This window comes from Oryzias melastigma, linkage group LG13 (assembly GCF_002922805.2).
Source record: "Oryzias melastigma strain HK-1 linkage group LG13, ASM292280v2, whole genome shotgun sequence".
In the NCBI taxonomy this organism is placed as follows: Eukaryota; Metazoa; Chordata; class Actinopteri; order Beloniformes; family Adrianichthyidae; genus Oryzias; species Oryzias melastigma.
The window spans coordinates 28588631-28610769 of record NC_050524.1 but is presented as its reverse complement, the minus strand read 5'-3'; the positions used below and the strand labels follow the sequence as shown (position 1 = coordinate 28610769).

Here is a 22139-nt window from a genome sequence, read left to right as displayed (position 1 = left end):
TATGGTCACCTCCAAAAATACTAAAAATACACATCATAAGAACAGAAAAAAAAAAAAAACGTTATGTAATGCAGAGCTTGAATAACGTCTTGCAAATATCTTCTCATGGAACAAAGACTTTATTGACAACTTTACAATTATCAACACACAGCAGCTTTTCACATATTTGTGTGCAATCCTCATCACAGAGCTTTAAAAGTTGCTGTAAAAGACGGACGTTTGCTGGGTTGTGGGAAATACACTTTGTGTCTCTCCAAAAGGGCACGCTGATACATCTCATCTGATGATTTCATTACAGGATTTGATAAACCTAATCAAAGGTTTAGTGAAATGTCCTTTCCGCAAACACCAAAAAGTCAAAGCTACAAACATCAGATAAAGGAGTGACGTGCGCTTTTGGACTTTTTTTTCCTCTCAAAGTTAAGACTTTTTTTTACATGGGGGGCATGCATAAGGAAAAATAACTAACCATGACCTTGCACTCTGGTTCTTTATGGCCCACAGCAGTCCTGGTGTCAGGTAGTGGTGGAGGTGGACACAAACGCAGGACACCAGGTAAGGGGGCATAAAAGTAAAATATTTAATTAATAAACGGAAAAAACCATGGGAGCAACGAACAGGTCGTCATCCTGTCCCCGAGAATGGTCGCCACTCTTCCCCCTTGGCTGTATTTCCTTCTCCAGAGGAGACTGCTCCCCTTCATGCCTGTTCTTGAGGAGAGGTTCTGATACCCCTCACATCCGTCTGGCTGCAAGAACCCTGAATGTTTTCTGGACTGTTTTTTTTTTTCTCCATGTCCCCTCCCGCCAAGTATTTAGATTTGGGACATCTGGGATCTGCCCTTTGGAGGAGGGGTACTGTGAGGATTGTGGACTTTGATTTGGTTTTTATCAGTTATGTTATGGGTTTTGGTCATGTTCTGTTTTGGATTGTCCCTCAATTACATCAGTTTCAGGTTTGTCATGATCCACAGCTGTCTTCATTTTTGCCAATTACCCTCAGTCTATTTAAGTGTCTGCTTTTCACTTTTTCCTTGTGATGTCATCTGCTTTGTTCTTCTCTGCTCTGCCACCTTTTTGTTTCTCCCATGGGTTTCTTTGATTGTCATGTTTCAGTTCATTTATTTAAAGTTTTACTTTTCTGCCACCTCACCCGATCTCCTGCGTTTGGGTCCTCCACCACCTATTCCTAACACCTGGACTTAAAGAGCCAGATTGTTTTCACAATTTACTGCATGCTTGAGTAGAATTAGATCCCTGCCACACTCAAAAACTCGCATAGATTTACACGTACTTAGTACCAGATGATAATAAATAATTGACAAAAAAAATGTTAACATAGCAGGAATCAAGGAATGGAGCCAAAAGCTTTTATGGAGCTCCAAAAATATTTCAAAATCCGATAACAAAACCAAAACATACTTGTCAGGGATTTCAGGATATGTTGTGGCAAAGTCTGAAATTTGGCAATTTCCACATTCTACCACAATATGAGCAAAGAAAACTTTACTTTGAGGGATCTCAATGAAATTTTACACACATGGCGTGAGTCTTTGATCACATCCAAAGTTATGTTCAGATTTGACCTTCAGTAAGAGGCCACAAAAAAAAAAAAACCTTTAGTCCCACCTACACATTTAAGGTCCTCGTAAATCAGGAGTGTCAAACTCAATCTCCCAGGGGGCCAAAATCCAAAACACCCTAGGTAGCGGGCCCAACACGATAAACTTTCAACGAAATTTAAAAACGTAACTTTTTAACGCGGACTGAACTTCGGGACATGGCCGGTACCGGTACCCTAACTTGGTACACTAACCCTAGCCTGGTCCGTGTCTGGAACAGCGTCCAGAGCTGGTACTAATCCGCATTCAGTCCCGACTGTCCGGTACTGGGTAAAGATTAGGGTTAGGATACCGGTGCGGTCTACATCCTGGTACCGGACCAGTACTGGTCCGTGACCCCTGATTTAATTGGAACAGCCAGAACGTCAAAAAACCACAAGTTGGGGACACCCAAAACATCAAATTTTGACGGGGATGGATCCTTAACCAACTGTCATTATGTGGCGAGTTGGGCATAAGAATTTGTTTCAATATGTTACTAGCGCAAGATAACATTTGGCCGTTAACAACAAAAATATAAAATGATCTGGGGGGCTGGATACGGCCCCCAAGCTTTGACTTTGACACGTGTGTTAAAGATTCCTCAAGCATCATTGGAGATAAAAATGTTTGTTTTGGAAGATTTTTAATGGTCTCCGTGTTACGCTACTGGAATATTATGAAAATGTATCACATGAATTCCAGACTCAAGCTGAATGAAACGATAGGACGTATGAAAGTATTAGGAATATGGGCGGGGCAAACAAAAAAAACTCCATTACCAAAGAAATCCCAAAATTTTGCAGATTTTTCTAAAAGTGACAAACCTGTTCTCTACCCCCATGTGACCAAACCATGACAAACAAAATGGCTGCTGTGGAGCTGAAACCAACAGAAAAGTCACCATTTTGAAATGCTAGTGAGGACAGGTAATAAAGGGGCAACGAAGATATGGGCGGAGAGCACCTATGGGTCATGCAACGCCGCTTTAACCATTGAAGATCCAGCAGATCCAAATGAAGCTAGGAAGGACCAACAATAACTGTTAAAGGTAAACTGGAAATAGCCTTGATCGACATTTTAAATGTACATGTTAGCAAAAATATGATTTTCTTCCTCCTGATGCAAAAATTAATCACTCCATATGTGAGGACCATCAGGGTATACTTTAACCTTTAAACACTGGAGCTCCAGTGTTTATGTTCTTTGATTTATTGTAGCTTTTCAACCGTTAACATGATAATTCCAGTAGATTTTGAAGGAGAAAAGCGGCGTGAGCTGATATATGAGTTGATATATGTTAAAGTTTTGTATTCAAGCGTCACCTCAAGTGTTACACGGTTAAATCCTTAATGTTATGTCAAAACAAAGATGCTTAACTGAGGGCAGAGTATAAACAAAAGTATGTCTTACTGATGCATGATCTGTGCTTTTTTTTTAGCTTAGTTACATCAGCAATCTTAAAAAATTGAGGAAACAAAAGAGGAAATGAAACACAAACTTACAACGATCAGCAAAATGTTCCCATAATTAACAAATAATAGTTTAAAGAGTTATTTTTACCAAAATAAATAAACAAAATATACTTGCTTTGCATGTGTGTTTGCACATCAAGCTAACATTTCATCAAAAATGTGATTGTCCTGTTTTACTGTGAGGATGTGTTGTTTCTGCTGACACAGTTCATGTCAGATGTTTCCTTACAAGGTGAGTGGAAGTGGGAAGTCAGTTGAAGGCTGGAGTGCTGCTCGGAGGAAGTGTTGGAGTGTCGTCTCGAAACGCGTCGGCCTGGAGGTCTGCAGAAAACCCAACAAACCACATTAATCACAGGGATTTATACACATTTTGTCAGAGTTAAAGCACAGATTCCACTCCAAATAACAAAGTCTGATTCATGAAATATTCTCAAATATTTTTTAGATTTAAACAAAAACTGATTTGCGAGACAACATGAGACACTAAAAATGGTTAATTTAGTTTACTAAGGAATTTTAGGCTATTGGAGTTTAGCTAGTATTTAAGTAGTGAGTTAGATTTTTTGGCTAATTTGGCATCTACTGAGTTTTTTAAGCTAATTTGGAGTTTGGCTAATATTTTAGCGACAGGCTAATTTTTTCGACTAATTTAGTTTACTGAGGATTTTCTGGGCTATTTTGGACTTAGTATTTAAGCAACAGGCTAGCTTTTTTTAAAGCTAATTGGCATCTATTGAGGTTTTTTTAAGATAATTTTGAGTTTAGCTCATATTTAAGCAACACACTAAATATAATTGCAAAATTGGCTTATCTTAGGGATTTTTAAGCAATTTTATAACAAATCTTTCAGAAATTTAGGTCAACTTCAAAGCTCTTTCATAGTTCTTTAATGAAATTTCCAGTCTTTTAGCAAATTTAACATTAGCTTTTGCATTTTTAGCAAACCCCTTTAACAATTAAAGTAAATTATGTCACCATTTTCAGCAAAAAGCTTCAGCATCTCCATTGACTACTTTCAGCTGAAAGCATTCACACTAGCATTATCGCAGGTAATACAACCTTTCTAGTGTTAAAGTTGGGGTTGTTAGGGGCTTAGAGGAAGAGAGTGAACAGGATGATGGGAAGTGGAGGCAGGCTTGCAACAATTCCACCCAAAACTCAGAGGTGCATTTCTAATGAACTCGTGCCACTCTGTAGAAACTATGTCCTAGAAAACAAGACAAATGTTTTTATTATTATTATTATTTTAGTTAAAAACATAATCATAGAAAGACCACTGAGAACACTCTGAAAATAGATCAAGAGATAATCTGAGTCGGATTTTAAAAAAAGCTATCCAGGTGCACAATTTTGAGTCAGATTCCACCTCTGAAGACGTTCATGGATCTATTTTTCAGAAGTTGGATCCATCAGCAGGAAGATTTTTGCTTATTTATCAAAGTTGCTGCGTCACAAATCTGAGCTTTTTCAAGCCACTGGTTTTCTTCTGATCCATCACGATTTGAAAAGAGAAATACTCAGAAGTGCAGTTTTATACTCAAATTCTTTTATACGTCTTCCATCATGAGAAAAATGCAACAAAAACACAAAAATCACGATTTTAATTGGAAATAGAGTTCTTTAAATGTACTCTGAGCTTTCCATTGGTGTTGTAGCTTTGACGTTTTTGTGCTATTGTTGTGTGCAGTCACCCCACGTTCTTAGTTTGTTGCAAGTTGTTTGTTATTTATGTTTTTTCTTTTTTCTGTGAAATGCAGTGAGCAGAGCATCTGGATGCAGTTAAAATCTAAATAAATGCTCTCAATACAAGTGTGGTTGTTGGGCTGAACAAAGACTTTGTGACAAAATTGGCATCATTTAGCTTGTTTAGAAGTGCAGAAAGCATTTAGCTTGTGGTAAAACATTGTTGCTGTTTGATACTGTCTGTGCAGCGCTGATGGTGTTAAATCAAAATGTAACCAGGCTGTCATTTGTTACAAAAATGCTTTGGCCCAGCAAAGTGTCTGTCTTTGTACAAAGATCCTAAAATCATTACTTTGCTTAGTTTGCAAACCTTTTTGTAGTATAAATGTGCAAAACCCCAAAGAGGCAGACTCACACTAAAGAAACAGATCTTTTGATTTCAGTGTTTGTTAGTGTTTGTTGTGTTTCTAGGTCAGGTATGTAATCAAGACAGAAGACTAAATGTTTGAGTGTTTTTTCAGCTTTTGATCAAGGTCTGTATTTTTTTTGTTTTTTTGTTATTGAATTCTTATGGGGGTGTACAGTGCTTTCTTTCACAATGAGAAGGCCCTGGTTCAAATCCTGCTTGAGTGGAGTTTGCATGTTCTCCTTGTTCATGTGTGGTTTTTTTCTGGGCACTCCGACTTCCTCCCACCATCCAAAAACATACTTCATAGGTCAATTGGTACCTTAAATGAGTGAATAGTTGTTGTTTTTTTTTAACTTTGGTATTTTACAGGTTACGAGCTCATTCCAAAAACTGACACAAACAACTTCACAAAATACATGGAATACAATTTAGAATTCCCAGTCCCTCTGTAAAACATGTATTTGAATTGTAACGGGAAGAAGAAACATTAGATCCACAGAAAAACATAAAAACCCCTCCAAAGTAATGCAAACATAGGAGAGAGAATAGGAATATCCTTTCCATCAAACTCCTTTTGACAGTTGACCTTTGACCCTACATCAATCAAACTAATTTGACAGGTGACAGATGGCTTTATATATATTTTATATAGAATTTATATAAAGCCATCTGTCACCTGTCAAATTAGTTTTATTGATGGTGTAGGGTCAAAGGTCACCTGTCAAAAGGAGTTTGATTGAAAGTATATTCCTATTCTCTCAACATCGACTGCTCACCAATGAGGGTCAGGCCCGGCTGCTGGTTCAGGATCACCGACGTCCCCTCCTCTTCCTCCTCATCTCCCCAGTCAGCAATATTGGCCGGAGGGATGCACTGCTCTAAGAACAGGTCCTCTTCATCATCCTCCATGTCTAAGTTCTCTGGAGGCCAGCGCAGCTCGCCGCTTTCCACTTCACTCAATTCAGTGGGTTCTACAACAATGGAGGGCAGGCGCTCCTTCTGGTGGTTGTGGTCCAGGCTGTTCAAAGACGTTTCCGACCTCTGGGAAGACTCAACCGGTTCAGGGAAGATCTGAATGAAGAGGTCTGAGTTAATAGTACACTAATACTGCGGACTGAACCTGTAAATCTGCATTTGTTTGAATTTTACAACAGTAACACAAAAGTATTTTACAGGATTAAAACCCACAGAATCCTCTCAACCCTCACGACCACCTGCACTCGACATAATGAAACATAAAATGACCAATGAATAAAACTCAAAATACAAACCAAAGTGGAAACCTGGAATGAATCTGATGTGAGGAAATGATATTTTGAGGATCTGTCTGCACCTGCTCAAATGCTCAAAAGGAGGAAACAAAACTTTGATCTGAGGTCAAAAGTTTAATTTTTTTTATTCTGATTCGTGTGAAGTTTTTTTTCTCTGAAAATTTCAAAGTTACGCAACATTAACACCTTTTAAAATTTTGCTTAAAGTCTGAAACCTTTTTATTTAAGTTTTGCTCTCATTGGAAAAAACCTTACTAGCATCCCCATATTGAAACATGGCAAATGTAGTATTATAATCCAGGATTTTTATTTTTTTATTTTTTTACTGATTGAAAATATTTTTTTCAAGTTAAGAGCAAACTGCAGAACTCCAGGAAAAAAATAAAATAAAAATATGTATAATTTGTACCTACTGCTAAACAAAGGCATGACACAAAGTTACTTTAATATTACAAATGAAGCTTGATTCATCTCTGCCTGGCTCAAATAAACATCCCAGTCAGCATTTTCTAGTTCATTTGTGCATGGAGTCTGACTCATGAGGATTCACCGTAAAGTTAATCATGTCTACTATTTTAAAATATGACAACGTTGTGTCATTTCCTATCACAAACCGGAGTGAAATACTAGAGTCTTACCTGGAAAAGTACTTTTGGGTCCTTCCTCTGCACCTCTGTACAGGACGGATCTTGACCGCTCATCTCATCCATTTCTCTGCAAGGAAAACAAAGCAAGTTTTTTGGTCAAAACAGGACAAAAACATTCATGGGAAAGAAATTATATACATGATTGAAATGTTTTATATGTACTGTTGGGTCAGGTCTGCTGCAGAACTGAGGAGTCGTAAAGAACCGCTCCAATTATCTTTTAAACAACTTTAAAACGGTTTGTCTTTTAATCTCAGTGATGCTGTTTAGAGCCAAAATATAAAAAAACTGTAATTTTCTAGGACATAGAAAGAGTGACAGTAGTTCATTAGAAATGTAATGAGTTGTGGAAAGAACTATTTGTAGGGATGAAACTCCAGGCCTCGAGGGCCACAATCCTGCATACTTTCCAACATTCCCTGCTCTGGCATGTTTTCATAACTCGACCCACCTGTACCAGTTAATCAGTCATGAGGAGGGCTTGGATATCTGGGAATCATGTAGATCATGGGTCTCAAACTGGCAGCCCACGCGCCATTTGTGGCCCCCAAATCGATATTTTGGGGGCCCCCTCCTTAATCTATAAGTTTAATGTCTACGAGGCAATATCTTCTGCACTCTTCTTTAATGATAGCTTTCTTTGCTTTGTGATGCTTCAGCTTGATTTATGATAAAAACTTTGCATTTGCTATCATTAGATCTGGTCGTCAGAAAAGTCCTTAGCAACGGTTGCTGAAACTGCATTTTTTCGTTTGACATGATTCACAACAATTTGAATATAGAAATACTCAGAAATGCAATTTTAAGCTTTATTTTCTTTATATATATGTCCTCCATCGACAGAAAAACACAATTTTTACATGTTAAAAAGACAAAAGAATGAACTGGAGTGATTATGAAATGAATTAAATTAAACATTATGATAAATTAAGAGAAGCTCTTACGTATTTTTGTATGGTTTTTCATTTAAATGTTTTCAATTGGTTCAATTGAACTATTAGCAATGGAAAAGGCAAACTTCAACAGGTCAGGTTGGCTGACGTCTGCAGCCGGACGTTCATCTGCTCTCCATGAACTCAAATCCCATTTTTTAATATTTTTCCCCCCAATAATCTGCGATCCTCCCTCTGTTCCTAGCATCCCAGCAGAATTACAGTGGAGTCAACATCCCTGCCTTTTTATTGGCCAGAGATTTACTGCCCTACATCTGAAAGGCCAAACCATCTGAATTATGAGGTGGGCGTGTGAGCGCACACACACGGCCTCATACCCCTGATTGGTCCACAGCTCAAATAGGGTTTGACACTAAAATGGATTAGGTCCTGTAGTTTAGCCCTCACATTTGTGTTCTGAATGAGAGAGCTGTACTAAACAAATGCTTTCATTCATCTCTGTGAACTTTAAAGAGGATTGAGGAACCATGTGGTCAATGTAGGTTTGCTAGAGTCAAAAAACCCTCACTCTTTTCTTTTACAGGTAGATATTTATGTGTCAGGTTCCTTTTTTTTTTGGTTTTACAGATGAGTCTAGGTGCGTGTCCAACTTCAATCTGTTTATTGCCTTCAGAATAGCCAACAGAGGATTAAAGAGGGCTGAGGATCTCTCTGAATCCTTATATATCCCTCTATCCCGCACTGTCTCTCAGTTTTTTACAATGTCTCCTAGTGTCTGGTCAATCTGTAAGTACCAATCACGGTTTAAGGACACAATCTGCTCAATTGTATCCACTCATTAATGAAATTTCCACTTAATACAAATCTAGTCTTAAGTGTTTCTATTTTTATTAGATCCTGTTCTTCTTTGGTGTAAGTTGGTAATGCAAGTGGAGTTATGTCACAACCAACTAAGACTTCAAACCATTTCAAATTTTAAAAATGTGACATTTTTTTTCTGAAATTTGCAGATTTTAATATTTCATTGATGACTTAAGTTTTATTTTAAGTGCTTACATTTTAGGGTGTTCAGTAAGGAAACTTAGGTTAATTATATTTAAATATTTGTGTTTATCTTAAAACATCTTCAAATGGTTGGATATTTACTGAGCAGCATGAACCTATGCAAAATGTTATGCAAAATACCTTCAGAGGAAGATATTGAGCCCTCATGGGAGTTGTTCAATTTGTGGCCTTTTGTCACACTTTCGATGAAGGAAAGCGAACAGAAAGGTCTGCAGGAGCAGGAAAACCAAACGCTTACAACATACTAAGAAGCTGTTGCACTCTGGCCCGTTTGCACGCACAGATCTTTTTGGTGTGCAGCTTGCTAAGTTGGAGACTAACTGAACAGCCATCATTACAGGTCTTAAAAGCTCAAAGAAAAACCAAACTCCACAAAATATTGTAAATCTTTCTCTTGATCACAGTTTTTCAATCTTTTTAGTGTTTACTATATTTATTATTTTGCTTAAATGTTTTAATGTATTTTTAACCAACTGTGGCAGCCTCCTTTGTATTCTGGTTAAATAAAGCTTAAAAAAAAATAAAAGTAAGAAACTAAACTATGGCTACATCCAAATTCCCTCCCATAGACTACTAAAAAATTATAGTGTTAGACTATCCAGTGCTCTGGATTTCAAAAGCCATTCAGACAGACTAAAAGTGTTGGACCAAAAGCCAATGAAATGGCACCACTGTAGGATTTTAGAAAAGCAAAATTCATTAAGTTTTGAACATTTTTGTAGAGTTTTCTTTTTTTTATTATTTTTTAAATACATTAATAGTTTTGCCCCAGAAATCATAAGCAACACGATTCAAAAATATCAAACCCAAGGAGTCACCACAAGAGGAGCTGCTAATGGTGACTGCAGACCAGCCAGATGTACATTTGGTCAAAGCTCCTTCACAGTAAAAGGCCCACAGATCTGGAGCACCGTGCCTGCCAAATTAAAAGCCCTCCCAGATCTAAAACAGTTTACTTGTAAAGTAAAACAAATGCTTAAATCCAATCAGGCCTGAGAACATTAGAGCCAATGTGTTACCAGTGTTTTGTTGTGATTATTCTGGATTCTATGCATATTTTCTGTGTTAACGTTTGTCCATCCATCCATCCATCTTCTTGACCGCTTCTTCCCCTTCGGGGTCGCGGGGTGCCGGAGCCTATCCCGGCTACTGAAGGGCGAAGGCTGGGTACACCCTGGACAGGTCGCCAGTCCGTCGCAGGGCCTCAATCACACACACATCCACTCTCACATTCACACCTAGGGGCAATTTAGAGTCACCAATTAACCTATGAAGCATGTTTTTGGACGGTGGGAGGAAGCCGGAGTCCCCGGTGAAAACCCACGCATGCACGGGGAGAACATGCAAACTCCACACAGAAAGGTCCCAGCCGGGATTTGAACCGGGGCCTTCTCGCTGTGAGGCAAGAGCGCTAACCACTTGCGCCACCGTGCAGCCCGTTAACGTTTGTATCTCTGTTGTTTGTTACTGTTTTGTTTCTCAGGAACCTGGGCTGCAGATTAGCTGTTAGCTAGATGGCTTGAGGACATGTATGTCCTATTCCTTTTAAATAAGTAAATAAAGTAACACCGTGCTCTCTACTTTTTTTAATGGCAAATATGTCATAAAAAAATTCCAGATGTAAAATCGTAATAAGTGTGAAAATTCTATAACAAGTATTCACGAATTCTCTCTATTCTGAAGATGAAAACTTGGATGGTTTATAAAAAAATAAATTATTTTTTTTTATTACATGGAAAATATTTTAAATGCTCTCTAGTATGACAAATATAGACCACAATGCAATCCATTGTGGTCTATATTTGTCATATTAGTGAGCATCAATCCACACTGGTTTTTCCCAGAGACTTCTGAGGATTTTCTGAGGCAGTGGTCTGCAACCATCAACACATTCAGGTCCACTTCTCACTGACAGAAGCCACAAAGCCTGACTTTACCTTTTGGAAAATAAGACTGATTTATATTTAAGTTATTGTTACGTTTTTTTCACAGTATTCTCTCAATGCAGCAAATGTAGCAATAAGTGTAATGTAATGTAATTTTGTCAAAATTATGCAAGTTAGAAATAAGTGCAGGATAACATCGGGGCATTAATAACAATAAAATAAATGACCTGGAGGGCTGGATCCGGCCCCGAGGCTTTGACTTTGACATAAGGTGACTAAACTATGCTCTGATTGTGAAATTTAATAGAGGCGTTGAGATGCCAGAAATACCCAACAGGGGAAGTTCTGTTAAATCAAACTACATTCTTCAGATGTCTCAAGAAAACATTTTGACTTAATTTTACAGCTGTTCTCTGACACGTCCACAGCACTTGTAGCTGTACCAAACAAGAAACATGCAAACAAAGCTGGAGACTTTAATAAAAACTTTTTAGTATTTCCTCAAATTAAATTATAAGAAAAAAAATAAGCTTGATTTGAATGGTTTTGATTGCTGACCCATCTTTTCTTTTGTCCCTATTCAACAGATTTTGGGCTTATCACCTAACTTTTTGCAGAATGCCACAAATGATGAACACTAAGCCAGTTTGCACAACCGTTCGAATGAGGACACCCTGTTCTCAGCCCAATAGGATCAGCTCTGAGAGCATGCTATCATTTTGATTCGACCCACTTGTAAATGTGTGTGGCCTTTCAGTTTAATTTCTGATACGGTGCTATTGACAGGTGTGCTACACTAAGCTGTCTGTGTGTCGAGTGGAGCGGAAACTTTCAGCCGCTATCATGAAGCCGTGAAGGCTTAATCTGGGTGAGAGCCTCGTCACACGCAGATGAGATAAGCACCTGCATTGATAAACTCAGGAAACATTCATCATCTGTGCGTAATTGGACATCAAATCATGTTGCAAGTGAAATCCTTTATCTTTTCCCACCAAAATGCGTGAAACCTTATTTTTTTGAGCATCTTTGATTTGCAAGGTCTGCGATTAGACGAAAACTTGCAAATTTGCGGTTGAGTTAGTGTCAACAGGAAGAGATGATATTGTAAAAGTCATCACGTAAAAGACGTTTGAGAAAATAGCCACTGCTATTTTCCTGTTTTCATCACGTATTCAGTTTTTTTAACCTTCTTGCCCCAACGATGAAAAAGAAAATCATTTCTGTGGCTTCTACTTCTGTTTCCTTTAAAAGGTTTTTTTGTCTTTGCAACATGAGAGAGTGAGATTGTGGTTTAGAAATGTTAAAAACATGTGTCGCCCTTATAGTTTCCTGTGTAACAAACATTTTCTATTTTTAGACAGTTTCATGCTAATTTAATGATCAAATAAAATTATAATATAAGCCAAAAAAACATGAAGTTCTGATCATCGTATTATCATCCTATTTAGATTATTTAAAAAGAAACCTTATTTTTTTATTATTTAACAATGCAGTCTTTAATAGATGTACACACATAAAGAGTTCCTTTTGTCCCATTAAAGAGTTAACAGTTTTAAATTTCTATATTTTTAAAAAACAATATAAGGAACTTCTCATTTTTTCTATTTATTTATATAGCATATTTGAAGTGTTGGCAGAGAACTATAAAAACGTCTTCCCTTTTTGGAAACTTCTGGGCTTTTTCTTAAAAATCCTGTAACTCAGAGATTCTGTAAGAAGGTTGCGTAACTCTTGAAGACTTTGATTTCCTTGATGTTGCTATTTGTTGAGAAAGTCATTGAGCTGAGCTATCCCAAACAGTGAATATGGATTTTTTGGGCTGATTTCTGCAGATTTATTATTTTGGATTTAATGCTCATACTGAGATCTCCTCCTACCTCTCTGTTGCAGTCAAGTATGTGTCTTCTCCATCTTGGCACAGTTCCACAGTCGTGAAGCCAGGCCCCTCCACGGTGAGAACAGGTGACACAAGAGGGTTTGCAGGTGGAGGTGAGCAGCCGCCACAGCATTCCCCCTCTGCAGAGCCCTCACCAGAGTTTAAGGCCTCCAGGGCGAAGCCTGGATGGAGATGGCGGGGGTCCCAAACTCTCAAGGATGTAAGGAGTTTCAGAGGAGATCAAGCTGGAGACTGTGGGTCTAGTTTTCCCCCGTAGCGTTGTATCCCACTATTCCTGGTCACTGCTGTCTCTGTTTGCCCTCTCAAAGCCTACACGCGCTCCCAGGTCTGCAACATTCCTTCTTTACGTCTCCCTGACCATGTTTCCCTTGTCCACCCCACCCTAGTGCAAGGCTTTGAAGCAGAGGATTAGCGTCTGTTTCGATTACAGAGGATGGATGGATGACGTCAGTCCGGCTTGACTGTCCCTTGTGATGAGTTGGCAGAGTGGGTCACTGTTGCATCTGCAAAGAAAGGGCACGCAGATGGCGCGTACTCTGCTGTCAGGAATAACCAGAAGCAAAATGGACAGTAGAAGGTTTTGCAGATTGTGTTTTAATTCTTTCTACATTTCCCATTGCTTTGTCTATAAGGACAGAATCCCTGAGCTGCGTGAGTTGCTCTGTCCATGGATTTAGATTTGGACGATTCACTGAATTAGCTCTAGGGATAAAAGGCTCACGAGTGGGGAGGGGATAAATATATATATAAGTATATATGTGTGTATGCATATATATATATATATATATACACTATATATATATATATATATATATATATATATATGTATCTAAGAGAAACACGAATTTGTTGCGAATTTCGTGCGAATCGCGTTCGGTAGAGTATATATATATATATATGCTTACACATTCAAGTATACATTAAGTATTTAAATATGGTGTCTCGAAAGAGCCAAAATGAAATAAATATATACACCATTAAATAAATAAATAAATGTGTCATTAATTATTTAAAAGTGGCAATAAATAAATAAATGATGAAATCAATAAATGAATGTTGAAATAAATGTGGCATTAAAATATTAAATGGAACATTTAAGTATTTAATGACATATTTATTTATTTCATTGTCCCTTGTAGGTTAACAGAGCCAAATTGAAATGCACAATTATATGTTTATATATTGTATGTGTGTGTGTGTGTGTTTGTAAGTGGGTGCTGTACTTTAGCACACTTTTGACAGACAGCATAAACAGCTATAGGCGATCCTCTCTGTGGGCTCAGACTGTGTATTATAATTTTAATACTAATTTAAATAAGACCACAATGGTAAAAAGTTTTTTGTTATTTTACAATAAAATTGAAAAGGAGAGACTTTAAAGATACATGGAAAACTTTAAAATGGATGTATTTAATTAAATTCTCCCTAATAAGATTAAATCTTCTTCAGTTAAAGTTAAAAAAAATAATAAAAATCACAACAATTTGGGCATTAAATAATAAAAACAGGTAAGGGGTGCCCAAACTTTTTCGCTCAAAGGGCTAAAATCTAAATGGGGTCTTGGTCCATGGACCAAATGAAAACAGAACCTGAGTTCCTAATGAGAGACGTGGAGCTGATCTTTTGACTTTATCCGTTTGCCACTGCTGTCTTCGCTCCATCTTTACTAGCTGATAAAGGCTGATAAAAGCATCAGAAGTGACTCTGAAGGCTTTTGGGAATTTCTAACAAAAAAAAGCCCAGGGGGAACTCACAAGGGGGTTGTTTCACCCATAAGTGCAAGGAAAGAAAGTGCGAGCAGTGCCACCTAGAGGCCGAAAGTATATTACAGCAGTAGAATCTTGGAACACCATAGAGACAATCAATGAGAAACGGGTAAAGTTTGTTGCTTCATCTAACACCTTTCAGTATAATACATGTAAACAATTAAAAAAAAAGCTGATGAGTGACTATTTCTTTAAGAAAAGGGAAGTTTTTGACCATTTAAATGGTTTTGAACACGAGGAGTCTGTTAAAGCATTAGCCTCATAATCATTTTCAAATAAAGGAAGTTTGAAAATCCTTTTTCATTAAAAATAAATGAAAATCCTTCGTGTGTCCATTATTTTTATCTCCTAAGTAGGGTCACGGGGGTTTTTGGAGCTTATCCCAGTTATCATGGGGCAAAGGCAGGTCGCCAGTCTATTGCAGGACAAGATACAGAGACAAGCAACCAGCACACACAATGCTGACACCTATCTGGAAATTTAAGGCCACCAATACAATACTTACAAATGTGAGATTACAACCTTTCTGCTAATTATTAACAAAAAGGGTTAGGATAAGCAAAAATCAAGTCTGAACTTAAAAAAAACAGATGACATACTCATAAATCATGGAGTTTGGGAGTATCTTGTCTTAAAGAACAGAATTCTTTCTTCCATTTTCAGATTGGGGGAGTGGTATCTTCAAGGAAGATGTTATTGTGTGATTTTTTTTCTTTCGATCCTGAATAGAGCAGTAAAGTTAAATGTTTTAGCATAAAAGAATAAAATTAGGAGGACATAAATATTTTTTTTATGAAAAGTTGAAGTCAGTTTTTAGTATCATTGTTGGTAATGGCTTAATGAATATGTTTTATTGATAACTTTATTGTGCATTCATTTATTACGAAATGTGAATCTCTAAGAGTTTCAATAATGGATCAGTCGTGTTTCAAGTCAATGATGACCACCTCTAGGGCTGTTGACCTACAGAGTACCAGAGGAAATCGGACTGATGTTGGTGGAAGAAGGAGAGGAGGAAAAAGAAAAGTAAAGGGAGAACTTCTGAGCCCAAACTTTGAATGTTGAAATTTTGACAGGGAAAAGGAGTGAGTTGGCTGACATGTCAAAAATGTGAAAAGTGGATTTCCTGTTACATTGAACAATGAAGCCGTGAGAAAGAGAAGTAGAAGCTAGGCTGAGGTCAGAAGTGAACATTTGTGAGAGACAGTCTGGTTTCATGTCAAGGAAGAGAACCACAGAGACAAAGTCGGCTTTAAGAATTCAAGTCTCATTAGTTGTCACACACCTACAATAGGTGTGATAAATTCATTCTCTATATTTGAACCATCCCCTATAGGGAGCAGTGAGCTGCAGACACAGGGAGGCTTTTATATGACTTCCCAGTGGGTTTGAACTCATAACCCTCTAGACACTTTACCACAAGGCCACTGAGTTGGCCTGAAGGCTTCTGAGAAAGAGCAGAGAAGCTCAGTAGGAGGTGTGTTGTCTTTGTAGATCCAGAGAAACAGAAGTGCTGTGGTTTGGAAGACAAAGTATGGATTTGTTCAGGACATCTTTGAGAGCTGTGAGACAGTGGTAAGATGTTGTGATTGAGGAGTTCAAGGTGGAGGTGGGACTGCACCAATGATGATGGAAGAACTGACAGATGAGGTCTGACAGAAACCTCTATGGGCCATGATGTTAGCAGACGACATTGTCATCCATACTGAGAGCAGATACTGTGGAAAAGAGAAGAATGAAGATCAGCTACAGTATCATCGAGTATTTGTGTTTAAATTAGAGGAGTGGAACAGTGAGACTGCAAGGAGCAGAGGTTTAAGTTTAAGTACTTTTAAATGAATACATCATAGTGTCAGGATTTGGCTCCTCAACATACTTCGTTCCTCCTGGCTCTCCATCCATGTGTTGTGATGAAACTATTCACCTGTGTTCCACATTAATTGCACTGTAAGAGTGCTACATCACCAGTTCTTAGTGGGTCTTCTGTTTGCCTTTGTATTCAATTCATGTCAAGTTCTCACCAGTTTTTCCCCCAGCGCAGCCTCTGTCTCTGACCCTGTCCTCTTCATTGGATTACTGCTTCCAGACCTGGATTGCCTTTGGATTATGCTCTCGGATCTCCCTGTGGATCTTCCACTGTTGATCCATTCCTTCCCGTTCTCCTCTACAGGCGAAATCAATGCAAGCTTAAAGTGCAAACCTAGAAACTCTCCAGACCCACTTTTGACAAAAGGTTCTTCAGACGGTGCTTTAGCTACTATCTTATGCCACCTACTGGACATCCAGAGAATAAAAGACAAATACCATTTTTTGTGGCTGAATTTTCTTGAGTATTTCAGTCAAATTGTTAATTAAAACCTTGACCTTACACTCCTAAATCTGAGTTTCACTGGGTTTCATTCCCTGTTTCACAGTAGTGAATATATGGGTAAAAAAGGGTAAAAAACTCCCAAGAAGAAGACCAAAAAGGAAGTTTGAGAAAGCTGACAAGGAAGAAATGTTGATGTGAGTGAGGAGGATACTGAATAAAAGATTAGACGGAGATGGGTAATTTTACGTTGCAATAAATAAGACAAATTTCTTCATTCATTCGCTAACTCAGGGGTCTGCAAACTGAGGCCTCTGAGCCAGATGTGGCTCTTTTAGCCCTCTTTTGTGGCTCTCTGGTCAAAGAAAAATAAACATGAATTAACTTTAAAAAGATATTCTAAAGTAAAGCAAGTAACTAGTGAAGTAAATAAACCAAAATGTATAAAAACTCCATTCAGCTCATTCACAAACAGGTGAAGGACAATATGTATCACAAGTCCAAACAAAACCTTAGACAGATTGTTGTGCTTCATGAATCACAGTGAACACAACCAGAACTATGGGGTGTTTTTTCTTTATTTGAACAAATTCAAGGACTTTATTTGTGCTTTATAGTTAAAATAGTAAAAGGACTTACTTAGCTCTGTCTTAATGTTTAATTGGCTTGATTGACAAATTTCAGATCCACCACAAGCTATAAAAGAAACATTTTATTTTAATTCTTTTTATTTTATTTTAATTGTTTTTCCTGTTGACATAACTCTATCTACTACTACATTTGCTGCAATGAGATCACCGTGTGTGACACTGGGTATCTTTCATTTTGAAAGGAAATCATAATAATCTCTGTTAAAATAAATAAATTTAAAAAATAAATAATAAAAGCTATTTTATCTTGGTGTTCGTGTTTTAATTATGCCAAAAAATGCATTTTATTTATTTTTACTCATAATAGCACCAGTACCGTGAATAAAAATCATTGTCTTTATTTTTATTATTATTATTATTTTAAATTCTGTTGAATACAGTATTTTCACACGTTTTCATTCAGTCCGCCAACCTGTAGGTGGCGCTGTTTGGATGGAAAAACATTGTATTTTCGCACATGCGCAGTTTGCATCTTCGCATCACCGAAGGCTTACTAGCTAACAGACCGGTGTTACTTTGACTAACGTTCTTCTTTTCTTTCAATAAATACTTTTTCAAATGGATATCGAGGGTGGTGCGTATGAGCCAGGCTTTGTCGGGATACGATTCTGTCAAGAATGGTAAAAACATGAACGAGCTGCTTCTTCTTTAAAACGTGCATTTTGATACTGCAGTGTGCAACTGACTGTTTAAGTAAGTCGCGCGCGAGTTAAAGTAACTACTGCGTACTTTCTCTTCACAGTAATAACATGTTATATCCTAAAGAAGACAAGGAGAACCGCATCCTGCTGTACGCCGTGAGTATTCGGAAGTTAGCGTTTGCTTTGTTGTGGGTCTGAGTCACTAAGTTCTTAAAACGTCAACATTTCAAGTTTTTGTATAATATTTTAACTTTATCCAAAACTTCAACCAGTGTGAGTCAGAGATATTCCTGGTACTGAACAGTGCAGGTGAAGTTTTCCAGATTCCTTGTATTTCTTCAAGATAATCAAGTGTAAATTAAATATATGTACAAACAGGTAAACAAGAATGAAAGTCAAATCATTCACATTTTGGTTTCATAAAGTTCAGTCCACTGTTGTTTTTTTTACATCAAAATAATCCAAAGGGAATATTATTAGAACGTTCTACCACACTGTACAGTCAGATGTTTTTGATAAATTCAAAGTGTTTCCACACATTGGACTGAAATGATGGTTGATCATCAAAAGACAAAGAAATGCTGTACAAGTCAGTAAAATGTAACAATAAAAGATACAAACTAATAGAATCAGTGACAATAAGAGGGAACAGTCTGGCCTACTGATTCTGCTCGCTGGAGTTAAAAGCCCGAGTAAAGAGAGGAGTTTTTAAAAGTTAATTAAAATCAGTGAGAGATTTGGGTGAACCTCACAGAAATAAGAAAGGTATCTGAAGTTTGGTAGAAAAGGATCTGTCTCCTCTGGTTACAAACCGAGTCCTGGGAACCACTGAGAGCATCTGACCTTCAGATGTCAGGACTTAACAAGAATGATGACCATTTAAAAACCACAAGTGTTATATTTGCTTGTAGAATGTGTCTTGAGTCGCTTATTGAGCTGCTTCCTTGTTAAACAACAGTGCAGGAACTGTGACTACCAGCAAGAGGCAGACAACAGCTGCATCTACGTGAACAAGATCACCCACGAGGTTGAGTAAGTATCCACCTGACGGCCTCTGAAGAGCTCTAGCTCTCAGTTTGCACAAGTTTTCTTCAAAAAAAGATGTTGGACTCTTCACAAACCTTAAACATTAATCTACATCAGGATGTCAAACTCAATCGCACAAGGTGTCAAAATCCAAAACACACTTTAGGTCGCAGGCCGAACAGGATAAACATTTATTGAACACTCTAAAACTAAATTTTTAAAACTAACTTTTTAACATACAGTAATTATGAACTAGATATATAGCAATACCTGTGATAATACTAGTGTGAATGCTGTAAGCTGAATTTGTCTGCTGGAGATGTTAGTGCTGATAGAGGAAGATGCTGAAATTGATTGCTAAAAACGCTGATGCTGATACTTGAAATCACTTAAGCTGACAGCCAGCTAAAATATTAGCTAAATGCCAAATTAGCCTTAAAACAAGCAAACAAAAAAAACTTAGGCTAGCCAGCTGGCATGTAGCTGAAAAAATAGCTAAACTTAAAAATAGCCTGAAAAAAGCCTAAATTAGCCAAAAACAGATAAATATTATAATAAATATTAGCTTACCTCCAAAACAGCCTAAATTTTTTTTTAAAAACATAAATTAGCCATAACAGCTAGCATGTAGCTGAAATATTAGCTATGCTCCAAAATAGCCTAAAAAATGGAAAAAAAGGTCTAAATTAGCCAACCTGGCTAGCAGGTAAATATTAGCTAAACTGCAAAATAGCCCAAATAAATGGAAAAAAAAGTCTAAGTTAGCCAAAACAGCCGATGTGTTAATATAAGCTCGACTCCAAAATAGCCTAAAAAGGAAGATAATGGATGAAAACACAGAAGGTGATAGCCAGCTAAAATATTAGCTAAATGCCAAATTAAAATAAAAAACTGAAGAAAAAAAAAAGTTAGCCAAAACAGCTAACATGTAGCTGAAAAAATAACTGAACTTCAAAATAGCCTAAAAAAAACTCTTAGTAAATGCCAAAATAGTAAAAAAAAAAAAAAATAGCAGAATGCCAATTTTTTTACTTTAAAACCGTAACTTTTTAACTTCATTATGAATAATAAAAAGGCAGCATTATTATTCCAGAATAAATCAACTTAAACCTTAAATAACTTTCAAATGTTTTTCTTTCTATGAAAATATATTTTGTAAAATTATACAGGTTCAACGTAAGCGAAAGATAACACCACGCCATTAATTACAATAAAATAAAGTGATCTGGAGGGCCAGATTCGGCCCCCGGGCCTTGACTTTGCAGCATGATCTACATTAACTTCTAAAAAATGTCGAGTACAGTTCTAATCGCTCCTGTTTCCATTTAAAGACCATGAGAGCTTTTACTGTGTAGTATTATTTAAACAGCTGTTCCTTTCAAACCTGTTTTGTCCAAATGAGGTGAGCATTTGCATAAATATGTCAACATTTTTGTTGCAGATGTAAATTTTAGCCAGTAATGTAACAAGCTTGTCATTTTTCCTCAGTGAACTGACGCAGATCATTGCTGATGTCGCTCAGGATCCAACGCTACCGAGAACAGAGGATCACCCCTGTCCAAAGTAAGAGTTACCAGATCCTGCTGCTTTTTGACACGTCTTTAGTCAGATTGAATCATTTCTTATTATTTGCTGTTTAGTCTCATATGTTATGGATTTAGTTCAGAATAGTGATGGGAAAGCCACAATGACGAGTAACTACAAATGTGTCTGAACTTCTCATATTTTAGTTCATTTCCATGTAAACTGACAGCAGCCGTTGTTTCAGTGCAGTATAGCTGGACAGCCAGCAGATTCAGACTAAGAGAAGCATTTCCTCCTTCATTTATGCTCAATTTATGTAAATTATTTAAATTTGTCCTGTCTAAAAGTGAGTTCAGACCAAAAAGTCTTAGTATTAGATACAAAAAACACTGAAAAATAAAAATGTTGCCAACTTTTTTTTTTTTAGTGTGACAAACTTTTGGTTTGGAGGTGGGCTGCCTTCTTTCTGGTGATTATTTGACTCTTTCTGATCAGATAGTCAGAGGCAAGCAGAGCAGGGAGAGATCAGGATTGAGCAGCTCTGAGAAAGACATAGGAGGTGGGGCTTCAGGGAGTGACGAGGATGGATCGGATCAAGAATGAAGACATCACAGGGACAGATTGTGGTAGCTGTTCTGGAAGTTCATGCAGACCCCAGGCCGCTCATGGACCGGCCGTGGGACAGTTAGTACTGACTGAGCCGCATAGAAAAGAAAACAAGACTGAATTATTTCAGTTGTATTTATAATTTTCAGTTTTATTTATAATCTAATTCTCCTGAAATTGGCAACATGTTTCAAGAAAGAAGATTTTAAGTCCAGTTTCCATGACTTAACTTCAAGAAAAGTCACCTGGAGGAATGAGAGCTTTCACGAATTTATAATCTGATTCTGAAGAAAGTTTTATTTTGGAGAACTATTGGATTCTCTCCACCACTTCCGACGCATACTTCACACATCTCAAGTCGCTCGGTAACGTGTTGAAAATCCAACCGCTAATTTCTTAAAGAAGCTGCTCCGACTGCTAAATTAAAATCCCCAATCTAGAAAAGTTATACTCGAAGAGTTTATTTTTGCAGGAAATATTTACAGAGGAAACAGAAGAAGAGCCTTCAACTTCAAAATAAAAGAAAGCTCAATTTAATAGACAAAAACCAGATAGTCTTTACTCCAGATATGGATGGACAGTTGTTTCTACACACCATAGTAATAATAATGCAGAATATTCAGCAATCGGCTGTCTAATGTCACGAGGATGCTGCTAACAAAGTTGCTCAAATGGTGGATTTGTGTTTATTAATATATATAAAAAATACTAGCTTTGTCACTATAATTTTTTTCCTTTCAGCATATATCAGTCACATCCTAAGAGTCAGACAAGGTTAAAGTTGGCGTTTGA

General features: G+C 37.3%; 2 protein-coding genes and 1 long non-coding RNA gene across 6 annotated transcripts in view; 1 reads left to right on the top strand and 2 right to left on the bottom strand.

Moving 5' to 3' along the window:
- Positions 1 to 100: 100 nt before the first annotated feature.
- On the bottom strand, positions 101 to 13535 carry lbhl (LBH regulator of WNT signaling pathway, like). 2 transcript variants are annotated; one of them, XM_036214930.1, is made up of 5 exons: positions 12807 to 13535; positions 7077 to 7152; positions 5944 to 6238; positions 3305 to 3396; positions 101 to 2622 (listed from the first exon to the last, which is right to left on the bottom strand). In XM_036214930.1, exons 2-4 carry the CDS (start codon positions 7146 to 7148, stop codon positions 3326 to 3328), a joined length of 438 nt encoding a protein of 145 aa, XP_036070823.1. In that variant the 5' UTR covers positions 7149 to 7152; positions 12807 to 13535; the 3' UTR covers positions 101 to 2622; positions 3305 to 3325. The 2 variants fall into 2 exon arrangements, with proteins under 2 accessions (XP_036070823.1, XP_024120157.1); XM_024264389.1 differs by having other exon boundaries at positions 101 to 3396.
- Positions 13536 to 14030: 495 nt separating this feature from the next.
- The window catches only part of LOC112141276, a 24260-nt gene continuing 16151 nt past the window's right edge, over positions 14031 to 22139 (bottom strand). Inside the window, exons 4-5 of the long non-coding RNA XR_002918346.2 lie at positions 16614 to 16756; positions 14031 to 16310 (exon numbers count right to left, since the gene is read on the bottom strand). This is a non-coding gene — a long non-coding RNA (uncharacterized LOC112141276). The remainder of the gene's footprint in view (positions 16311 to 16613; positions 16757 to 22139) is intronic.
- The window catches only part of polr2i (RNA polymerase II subunit I), a 5887-nt gene continuing 1745 nt past the window's right edge, over positions 17998 to 22139 (top strand). The window contains exons 1-5 of one of the 3 annotated variants that reach the window (XR_002918343.2): positions 17998 to 18170; positions 18293 to 18347; positions 19150 to 19223; positions 20706 to 20780; positions 21241 to 21367. Coding sequence is in view for 1 of the 3 variants with exons in the window: in XM_024264390.2 (XP_024120158.1) it covers positions 18109 to 18170; positions 18293 to 18347; positions 19150 to 19223; positions 20706 to 20780 (266 nt within the window). In the remaining 2 variants the exon portion in view is untranslated. Of the gene's footprint in view, positions 18171 to 18292; positions 18348 to 19149; positions 19224 to 20705; positions 20781 to 21240; positions 21426 to 22139 lie in introns of all 3 variants that reach the window. The other 2 variants (XR_002918344.2, XM_024264390.2) reach the window with 2 other exon arrangements.

Bases quoted from the DNA above. Each gene is read 5' to 3' on its own strand.
- lbhl (XM_024264389.1), bottom strand. From the start codon at position 7,148: ATGGATGAGATGAGCGGTCAAGATCCGTCCTGTACAGAGGTGCAGAGG. The intron at 6,239-7,076 runs GTAAGACTCTAG...CTCTTCATTCAG, and splicing joins ACCCAAAAGTACTTTTCCAG to ATCTTCCCTGAACCGGTTGA. The intron at 3,397-5,943 runs GTGAGCAGTCGA...GGTTTTCTGCAG, and splicing joins GCCGGGCCTGACCCTCATTG to ACCTCCAGGCCGACGCGTTT.